The sequence below is a fragment of the Rhinolophus sinicus genome, linkage group LG11 (genome assembly GCF_036562045.2).
Source record: "Rhinolophus sinicus isolate RSC01 linkage group LG11, ASM3656204v1, whole genome shotgun sequence".
NCBI classification, from domain to species: Eukaryota; Metazoa; Chordata; class Mammalia; order Chiroptera; family Rhinolophidae; genus Rhinolophus; species Rhinolophus sinicus.
In genome coordinates, this window is record NC_133760.1 from 20182227 (window position 1) to 20193125 (window position 10899).

The following is a 10899-nucleotide window of genomic DNA, read 5'->3' on the forward strand; positions in this document are numbered from 1 at the left end:
CGAGTAGTTCACTGATTTTCAGTGTAAGTCACAGAGTTGTGCAATCATTATTACCATCAATTTTAGACATTTTATCCCCCCCAAAAAACCTTGCACCCTTTAGCCATCACTCCCAGTCCCCCCATTTCTCCCAGCCCTAGGCAACCACTAATCTACTTTCTGTCTCTGTGGATTTGCCTATTCTGGACCACTCATATCAACGGAATCATACAATATGTGGCCTTTTACATCTGGCTTCCTCCACTTAGCATAAGGTTTTCATTGTCCATCCATGTTGTAGCATGTGTCAGACCCTCATTCCTTTTTATGGCTGAATAATATTCCATTGGATGGTTAGACCCCATTTTGTTTATGGAGATCATCAGTTGATGGACATTTCGGTTGTTTCCACCTGGGGCTGTTATGGATATTGCTGCCATGAACATCTGTGGACAAGTTTTCGTGTAGACTTATGCGTATGTTTCACTTCCCTTGGGTAGACAGATACTTAGGAGTGGAATGACTGGGTCACATGGTAACTCTACGTTTAGCTGTTTGAGGAACTGCCAGACTGTTTTCCACAGTGGCTGCACCACTTTATGTTCCCACCCGCCGTGCATGAGGGACCAGTTTCTCCGCCTCCTGATGTTATTGTTCGTCTTGTATTATCACAGGCACCCCAGTGGGTGTGAAGTATTTCACTGTGGTTTTGATTTGCATTTCCCTCGTGACACTGAGCATCTTTTCATGTGCTTTTTGGCCATTCCTATGTCTTTACACAACTGTCCATTCAAGTCCTTTGTCTATTTAGATGTCACTGTTTCAGCCGTGCTACATATTAGGACTCAGGTGGCAAGTGACAGAAACCACTGAGGAACCCAAGGGCAAAAATCCCGCCAAGAACCCTGGCAGGCTACAGAATTGGGATGTGGACGCTGTTAGGCAGAGTGAGGAGAGAGATGGACAGGCCCCTCGGGCTTTCTCAGAATGTCCCTGCGCATCCTGTCTTTCTCAGTGACCTCGCTCTCCCTGCCGCCCAGTGAACAACAGTAGCCCCCGCAGACCAGCTAGAATGGGAATCGTTAAGTTCCAAATCCACATTCCTAAAGAAGAGATTTCGTGGCCCAGCAGAGTCAGGTGTCCACTCTGTCCTCTCAACAGGGAATTTGCTTTCTTCTCTCTATAGAGCACGGCTTTACCGTCTCAGCGTATAGTCTGGGCTGAATTAGAACCATCTCGCCACCCCAGGGCAGGGCCGATATCCCAGTGGGACTTCATGTCATCCTATTAAACCAGTAGGACCAAGCCAGTCTTTACTAGCTTTGGGTTTGGTTGTTACTTGAGAAAAGTCATTGGTACTTTGAGGAATAGGAAAGAAGATGGGTCCATGACATTCGATGGAGCAGAGATTCGATAATAAAACAACAAGCTCTACTGTCGGAAGATGAGACTTTCAGCAGTCTTAACATTCGGAAACACTGAAAACTTAAAACTGTGAAGGGACACCGACTGATTGAAAAGGGGCCACTCGCTACCCCAGAGCCCCCAGGCCCTCACCCAAAGCCCCTACCCTTTTATTTTCATCAGCCTTCTCAGCAGGTATTTGCCGATTATCCAGTGAAGGGCTCCCTTTGAGGAGCCACTGGTCCTGTTCCAGGTAACCTGGCATTCTTTCTTTAATCCTCCAGCACCTGGAAGAGGTGGGTGGTAAAGCCATATCCGAAAACAAGACCCCACAGCTAGTAAGAGATAGAGTTGGGATTTGAACAAGATTTATCTGTCTCCAAAGCCCCTGCTTTTTGTTAGTCTTACATTTCAAACACATACAGAAATAGAGAGAAAACAGTGTCACGAACCCCAGTTACCACCTCATGGTCAGTCTTCTTCAGAGACACCCTCACCTAACTCCCTCTCTTTCCTTTCCCAGAGTATTTGGAAATAAATCTCAGATACTATAAAACTTTATTTGTAAATATTTGTGTTTAAAAAGTAAGGGCTTTTCTGTGTAAAAGCAGAGCCATGATGCCAGTAGGTCACGTGGAGCAGCGGAATCATTCCTTACTCCCTGTCCACGTAGGGTTCAGATTTCGTTAGTTGTCTTCAGTTGTTTCACATTCGTCTTGTTTGAATAAGGATCCAAATAAGGTCTGTACTTTGTGGTTGGTTGATGTGTCTCTTATATCTCTCTTAATCTCTGTGGTCCCCTTTCTCTTTTTCTCTTGGGATTTTTAAATTGAAGAAATCGTCTTTGTCTCATGGCTTTCCTCCTACTCTGGAATTTTCAGTTTACATCCCTGTGCGTATTTTAGCATGTTCCTCATCCCCTGTGTTTCCCATAAATCAATAGGGAGCTATAGGGGAAAGCCCTGTAACTTTTCCTTGGTTAGGTCCTGGGGATCCAGAATGCACGACAGGGAATTGGCAGTGGGGTGTGTGGGGAGAGATGGGGCTGGCTGGTTAAAGAAGAAAGTATATGAGAAAAAAAGAAAGAAAATGTGCTTTGAAAAGTGTCACTTCCCTGGATATGACGTAGTTGACGGCCCTTTTCCTAAGCGTGGGTATCTGGTTTCCTTTTCCATGGTGGATTAGCGGTAGATGAGGGCAGGGTGTGCGATCAGGCGCTAGAGGAGGCAGCAGGAAATCCAAACGCCTTGAGGAGCACTTTGTGCAAACGGGGCGTGGTGGGGCTCTCTGGGCTAGGAAGCAGCCCTGAGGCGGCCTGATGCTGGGACGCAGTCCTGGGAAGATGGGCAGGACACATGCCAGGTGCGGCTTAGGAAAAACATCCCCTGAAAATGGTCCAAATACAAATGTGAGCTTAAGGAATGTACCTCAGCTATTTGGAAGGTTTGTTTTGATGGAATGAAGAGTGGCTGGTGGGGAAGCAACGGGCACTCTTCCTGATATGACCTGGCCAGGACCCTGGTGCTGAGCAGGGAGGTGGACTGTGAACAGAGCCGGCTACTGGTAGTACGAGCCAAGCCCGGGCCAGCCCTTCTGCTTGGTGTCTGGTCTGTGAAAGCACACCTCGAAAGACTCAGAATCAAAGTGTATGTCATGGGCTGCAGGGCCTCGAGGAAATCCGTCTTGAAGCCTTGAGGAGACATGGCCGTGAGGAGCTTCGATGCCTACCCAGGGTCCTGAGCAACAAAAAGCAATGCCTGGCACCAGAAAACGCCTTACACACCGGCGTGGGTCTCTAGTCGCTATCACCTAACGATTGTTTGTGGCTGCCCCTTCGAAATACACAGCTTTCTTCAGTGAAAGAAGTCATAAGCGATTTCCTAAAACAGTGGGTGGTGTTAGGGTGTTCTGCTTTCTAGAAGGAGGGTATTCTATTACTTTTTTTTTTTTTTTAACACTCTGAAAGAGTACATGTGTGTCTCATAAAAATTAAGGTGTGTGGAATTTTAATAATTCTTTTCCCCCCTTTTTCCGCCTCCCCCACCCCCCACTCCAGTTCAAGCCGTTGTTTCTCAGTCTAGTTGTGTAGAACACAGCTCCCTGGCCCAGGCTGGTATTATGAGCCTTGCACTTCCCCTGGCTGAGGCAGTCGGTCGGCCACTCACCGCAACTCACAGCAGCTCTCACCAGCTGCTGGCCACTCACGCTGGCCACCAGCCTCCCATGGCAGCACACAGCAGCCCACGGCAGCCCACAGCAGCTCACGATGGTTGCTGGCCACTCACGCTGGCCACCAGCCTCCCATGGCAGCACACGGTAGCCCACAGCAGCACACAGCAGCCCGTGGCAGCCCACCGCAGCTCACGAGGGTTGCTGGCCACTCATGCTGGCCACCGGTCACTCATGGCAGCACACGGTAGCCCATTGCAGCACACAGCAGCCCACCTGCTAATCACGCTGGCTGCCCACCACTCACGCTGGCCACCGGCCGCTCTTGACAGCACACGGTAGCCCACGGCAGCACACAGCAGCTCAAGCGAACCTCCCGCTGCTCACGGCAGCCCAGCTCCAGGGAGAGCTGTTGTTCACAATCTTAGCTGTAGAGAGCGCAGCTCACTGGCCCCTGTGGGAATCGAACCGGTGACCTCGGCGTTAGGAGCGCGGTGCTCCAACCACCTAAGCTACCAGGCCGGCCCCAGGTGTGTGGAATTTTAAATCTGGCCCATTTCTTCTTCATATGGAAGTGTGTCACGCTGAACTGTCACCAGGAGTATATATACAACATCGTGGTATTTTGTAAAACCATAACAGTGTTAAGACTGGATTTGTGGAGGAAACGTGAAAGACTCCAAATTCTGGTATGTAAATTAAGTAAAGTGTTGTAGCCACCATTCTGATTTAAATGTTCACAACAAGAATGTAAACCCTTAACTTTTTTACCTACTTAAGGAGACATTTTGAATGTTGCAAAACGCTAGGACCTTGACCACGACAGCTTCCCCATGTCAGGACGATGAAACTGCCTGATGCTTGTTTGGAGGAAGTCAACTCTAGTGGAGAGCTGGAAGGAAACATTCGCATTTTGCCCGAAGTCCTTCCTGTCCCCACTTCCCCAGGGCACCTCCTGGAGGCCTTACTTCCTGCTGGTGATGGGGCTCCACGGCTGGCTCACTGGGGGCCTTGGAGCCGGGGGTCCTCAGTCTTCAGACTGCGGCACACTTGCCTGCAGACCTCTTTCATGTTGGGTGTCAGCTCTCACCCTGCAGCGGTTTGGAGCTGGCTCCCGTGTCCAGCCTGCACGCGCAGGCTTTAAAGAGCTCCAGTGCTGCTCCTGCTGGTCAGCCCGGGAGCCCCTTGCCATCCCTTTCCCCTCCACCTCCTCAGGCTCCCAGGGCTCTTAGTTCCCGCCCTTGCGTCTCCTCGTGCTGCTTTTCCTTATGCTTCTTTATTACTGTACCCCTGGCCTGCTATCCTACTGGCTCAGTGGGGCTCCTTCTCCAAAAATGTGCATTTCTGCATGAAGTACAGGCCCCAAGGGGGTAAGAAATGGGATATAGACCTTGTTCCCTATGTTGAGACATTAGAACAATCCCCCCAGCCCCCCGCCATCCACTCTAGTCAGGTCGCTTAGTCCACCATGCCACCGCGCCCAGAATCATCTTCCAAACATGTGTTTCAGGCGTGTCTCCACTGCCCAAAGAGCAGGCCCACTCAGGCCCTCACTGCCCACTGCACAGGCCTCACTTCCCTGCATCTGGCCTCCCGCCTACGTGGTTCTGTGGGGATGACACCTGGCCATCAGCGCTCTGCCTCCTGCCACCAGTTCACATTTCCCTAACTGGCCCTCCCATTGCTTCCTCATTGCTCGTCTGTCCCCAGCTCCCCCAGCACTTGGGGCATGCGTAGCGTACTGTTACAACCCAACCCCATTCCAGACTTGGAGTTGGGTTGGGTACTGGGGCCACGCTTCCCAGATTTCCAGATTTCAGTATGTGTGCTCTTGAGTAGGTTGGCAGTCACAGAGGCATTACATATGAAAACACGAGATCACCTCCTTTGTGAGATTGTTTTGTTCAATGTTCCCCTGCGGCAGCTGATAGGAAACCATGTGGGCAGTGTTATCAGGCCAACCCTGCCCATTAGAATGGGCCGATAGGGAAGTGGTGTCAACAGAACGTACTGGCATCCTTTGAGGACAATCAGCTGCCCTTGAGTTGGCTTAACCAGCAAAGCCTGCCTCTGGTGTGTCTTGCACTAGCTAGAAAAAACTCAGGTGACTTACCAGTTTATGAAGGATAATGACGCATTTATTTTGAATTCGTTTTAATGCATGTTATTTTTCATGGAAAATAAAACTTCTGGTCCTGTCTGAGTAATAGTTATTTTTCATATTAATTATGCTTTAGTAGCAACTACAGCAATACCAATATTTTATGATATGTAAAATCTAACACTAATTCCTACATTTATTGATTATTTTTAACCTTTCCGTCTCCCCAACTAAAACACATTCTTATTAAACTGTAGGGGGCAGTACCCAAAGGAAATGCTACTAAAGAATACATGGAGAGTTTGCAGCTAAAGCCGGGAGAAGTGATCTACAAGTGCCCAAAGTGCTGCTGTATCAAGCCTGAGCGCGCCCACCACTGCAGGTACCAGCCCCCTTCCCTGGGGCAGCCTGAGTGCCCACCACTGCACGTACCGGGCCCCCTTCCCTGGGGCAGCCTGAGTGCCCACCGCTGCACGTACCGGGCCCTCTTCCCTGGAACAGGAGGTGTCCCTCGGCAGCTTCTGACCAGCATTACAATTCCCATGTACGGGACCTGTGGCCTGGGCTTGTGTTCCCTCTGAGTAGGGAATACTGAAAATCAAACCTGTCTTTTTCAGTATTTGCAAAAGATGTATTCGGAAAATGGATCATCACTGCCCGTGGGTGAACAATTGTGTAGGAGAAAAGAATCAGAGATTTTTTGTGCTCTTCACTGTGAGTAGAAATATTTATGTAATGACTTAAATATTGAGTTTTCAATTCTTTACCTAGAATCTTGCCTGGAACTAGTAAATTTATCCTAACATCAGACCAGTTTCTCTGTAGCCTTTTCTCCCGAATTCAAATTCTAATATTGTTCTGTGATTGGTAGGAAGTCATCCAACAGATAAATGTTGCTTGCTTTGTTTTAGGTGTTCTACTAAAACAGGAGGGAGGTGTCATTTAATTCTCCCTCCGATACCTTGAATCACAGTTCTTAATAGGATCTTGCTGAAATGTGTTAGAACTTATTTCCTACTGTATATGTTTCTGTAAAATTATTTTACTTGGTCCAGTGTGATCTTGGGCAGGCAGTCGTCAACTACCGCGAGTGACGCCTTCCCTAAACATTTTTACTGACGAATGAAATGGAGGAGTCAACATAAGATTAAGCGGCCTTTGCTCCTCGAAATACAAAATTGCTCAGCAGTTGTAACCAGTTTCTCCCTCGTTCCAGATGTACATCGCTCTGTCTTCAGTCCACGCTCTGATTCTCTGTGGGCTCCAGTTCATTTCCTGCGTCCGAGGGCAGTGGACTGGTAAGTTCAGGTTGTGTGCGACCTTCCTGGAAGTCACACTGCGGGGTGAAGCGGGGAAAGCTTTAAAGGAAGAACTGATTTTCCCGTTTTGAAAGAAATCCTCACAGTTATTTTAGGAGTTAATTTTTTCTTTTTTAAACAAAAGAACGTGGGTAAGTTTTAAAACACTGCCTTTTTGCTTAGTGTAACGAAGCCAAATATCTAACTGTTCTTCCTTAGTCAATGAGTAATTTGTATGAAATAGCCTCCTTTGTATTTTGCCAATACTGAGACTAGATGGCAGTTAGTCTTGTTCCCACCAGACCTGGTGTTTGTTTGCTGGTTAGCTGGCTGGCATCACCCAGAGCACTGCTGCATGGCTGAACGTGAGAGTAGTGAAGAGGGGCATGAAGTGTTTGGACATGCGGTCAGAGTCGTCCTGCCCCAGGGGCGGGTGGGGAACGGCCGCGTGTACCGCCCGTGTGGAGGTACGTGTGCCTCTCTCCTTCTCTGGCTTTGGTTGCATTTTCATCAGCACTTTAGTACACAGGTATAATCTTGACAGAAACCTCAGGTAGTACGGAATCTTTGCAAACTGCTGACCAGGAAATGGTAGTGGGAACTTTTGCTTGGAAAGGCCGACCTTGTCCGTCCCTCGGTGAGCAGTGAAGGTGCCCATTACAAAAGGAGCAGCTTCTCCCTGGAGGGCGACCCAGGGGCTGTCACTGTGAGCTAAGCATGCTGACGTCCTGCCGTGGGGTGGTGTTCGTTATGCTTTGATGTGCAGTCACAAACTCCTCTCTCCTGTTCACAGAATGCAGTGATTTTTCACCTCCAATCACTGTAATCCTGTTGATCTTCCTGTGCCTTGAGGGTCTCCTGTTTTTCACCTTCACTGCAGTTATGTTTGGCACCCAGATCCACTCAATATGCAATGATGAAACGGTATGCTTTGTTCTCGGCCGTGTTTGCTTAATATTTGGTGAAAGCTTGAGTAAATGGGAAAACCTAATGTCAACAGCAGGTGCGTGTGTGTTAACTCAGCAGGTTAATTGGGCAGCTTTGATGACTTCTGGTAGGTTCGCTGTATTTGTTCTTCCTGTCATTACGCGCAGTGCATATTTCAGGGATCAGTGTGATTTGAGAGTCAACAGAGCCAGGCAGGTTCCCAGTTATGAGACCTAGCCCCTGGAACAGCCGAGTGAGTTGCAAGAAATTGAATGCCTTCACGCCTTTGAGCTGTAGGTCTAGAGCAGGCACTCAACAATTATTTGTAATAAATGAATTAAAGGCTGCCCCTGGCCTGGAGGACCAGCTCCCTCCTGCACCACTGACTGCGTGGGCTGTCCAGCTAGCTGGTGGCCACTGCCCAGCTGTCTGACATTGGTGTGGCCAGATGGCTACAGCCGGCCTGTGCTCATGAAGGCCGGGGGCACTGGCACCAGGAAGGAGAGCCCGCACTTCCCCTAAATGCCTCGTTCTCAAATGCAATGGGACGGTACAGTGTGGTGGCGTTTCCCCGTTTTAACTGCTCGGCCTAACTTGGATGTGTTGGGGGTTTTGCTGGCACTATCACCCACTTACTTTTCTTTCTGCTCCTAGGAAATCGAGAGACTGAAAAGTGAGAAGCCAACTTGGGAACGGAGGCTACGATGGGAAGGGATGAAGTCTGTCTTTGGGGGGCCCCCCTCCCTCCTCTGGATGAACCCCTTTGTTGGCTTCCGATTTAGGCGACTGCAAACGAGACCCAGAAAAGGAGGCCCAGAGTTCTCTGTTTGAGGCCCCTGTCATCGTGCTGGAACCTGTGAATGGACTTTAAGTTATTTATTTGGGGTCTGAAAGGGTATCAATAGCTCATCTGTGACCAATAGGGCAAATGGAACCTACACAAACCAATTGCTTGCAGCAAGCAGCGTTTTATATAAATTTACAGTCACAGATTGCAGATTTTCCAAACTGGTAACTGGATGATGATGCTGTCATCAGTTTTCACCTGTACAACCAACGAGAGGGATGTGGCCACACGAAGAAGCCAAATGTCATTATCTTCCTGCACAGTTAAGATTTTTGTTAAGAGTACTTTGCATTTTCTAACAAGTCGTGTGGGATATTACATGGGTTATTAAAATCCTGTGTACTGAGCTGCTTTTTTCAATCATGAAGGAAAAATGTCAATCCAGTGAACAAGAATTCTCCGGTGAGTGGTTTCAGGGAGTTGCTGTCGGCCCTGTGATACCCCTTGGTCAGGAAGGGGCGTTTACGTAGAAATACATTTTGGTCTCCATTAGCTCTGACACTTTGCACTGAAGTTGCAAAATATCTGTGCACTGAACAGCGAAGGCGGCATCAGGTACACGTAGGCCCACTGCCCCAAAAGAGGCATTCTTTGACCCTGCAGCATATCTGTGTGTGTGTGTGTGTGTGTGTGTGTGTGTGTGTGTGTATGCGCGCGTGCATACATGTTTTAAACTTGACAAGTGTCGTTTAGGCAGTGTAATCATTAGTGGTTGTGTGCAGCAAACAAGCTATTTTTTAGAAACCGACGTTTCAGGGAAGCGGGGAGAGCTGCCCGGGGATCCTCCTCCCGTGGGGCTCAGTATGAATGTATTGCAAACTGGAGAATATCTTGATCCAAAGAACAATCATTCCTATGTGGTCCTTTGTTGCCCTCCTGTTTTCATTTTATCTTAAAAACCTTGAATGTGTGAGGGTCTTGGAACTGACTTTTCGTTCCCAGCCAAATGAGCAGTGTGCGAACGGCACCTCAGTGAGAGAAGAACAAAGTCTGTTGCCGGCCTTCACTTTGTGCACCCTGAGACTCCTGCAGCTTGCTGGGTATGTAGGACGAGGGGCAGGCACCGCAGCCATGAAACACAGGGAGACAGGTGTTGGCCTTCGGGCATCACTGAGATGGTGAGGGGACCGCAAGGCAACAAGCCCTGGACTCCGTATCCCTCATCTGTAGAGAATCTGAAGGATGGCAACAGCTTGTTTTTTTTATGTTGTTTTTTTGAGGGGGGTGGTATCGTTTATGTTTGTTTCCCTGCTCACGTCACAAGTGATAAAATAGGACCTTTGGTGCAGAGCTTAAAATTATGCCAGAAAGCAAACAGCTCCCCTCCTTGGGGACTCGCCTTAAACTTGCCTGGTCTGTACATGTTTTGCGGGACTCACAAGGAAGCCATTGGTGACAGTCTGAGGGTCTCCCTTAAGCCTGCCTCCCACGCTGAGAAGAGTTGGTGTTTCCCTCTTGGTCTTCACGCCTTTCTGTTCATCTGTGAACCGTTTTCTTTTTGTTTTTAATTACCCCATACCCTATCCTAATCAGGGCTTCTACCACTGCTGATGCAAAACTAAAGGGACCTACTTGAGACACAATCAGCCAACTGAACAAAGCTGTAGGGTGTTTTTAAAATGGACTAAGTCACTGCAGAAATGTGTGAGCTATTAGGAGATGGACGGTGACAGCCAGGGGGACAAAATGCAGGAGAAGATGAGTTTCCAGAGATTGTTTTGCATATTCATTTGCACATCTGTTGTCTGGGTTGGACATGTGTATTGGGCTTCAATGTGAGGCTTTTAATATGTATATCCTGTTCATGAATAAAAAAAAATTATCCAAGTGGTTGAATCCTGTGAGACTTGGCAAGTATGTGAAAATCAAGTATACTTGACTTTTCAGCCTCTTCTTTCAATGTAACTTTTATATGAAATAAAGTCACCAAATTGATGGTTCTCAAACAGTTGGTTATATGGCCCAGTGCTTGGTGGATTGTCAGTGTGTTTTCGGTGGCTGGCTTTTCCTTGGCTTATTAACACCAGCCCTTGGGCTGTCTCTCCTGTTTCCAAAGCCTCCAGACAACTCCAGTGCCCATGACAGGGGATGAGCATTCAGGTACTACTCTCACACACTTGCCTATATTTAGTATTTTACTCTTAAATGGACACACATTAGCTTACTTTGCTTTA

General features: G+C 48.2%; 1 protein-coding gene across 1 annotated transcript in view; it reads left to right on the plus strand.

Annotated features, from left to right (window-relative positions):
- Positions 1-10671, plus strand: part of ZDHHC7 (zDHHC palmitoyltransferase 7) — a 29138-nt gene extending 18467 nt beyond the window's left edge. The window contains exons 4-8 of the mRNA XM_019747114.2: positions 5911-6035; positions 6271-6367; positions 6870-6951; positions 7745-7875; positions 8533-10671. Coding sequence (XP_019602673.2) covers positions 5911-6035; positions 6271-6367; positions 6870-6951; positions 7745-7875; positions 8533-8709 — 612 coding nt within the window. The 3' untranslated portion in view covers positions 8710-10671. The remainder of the gene's footprint in view (positions 1-5910; positions 6036-6270; positions 6368-6869; positions 6952-7744; positions 7876-8532) is intronic.
- Positions 10672-10899: the final 228 nt, after the last annotated feature.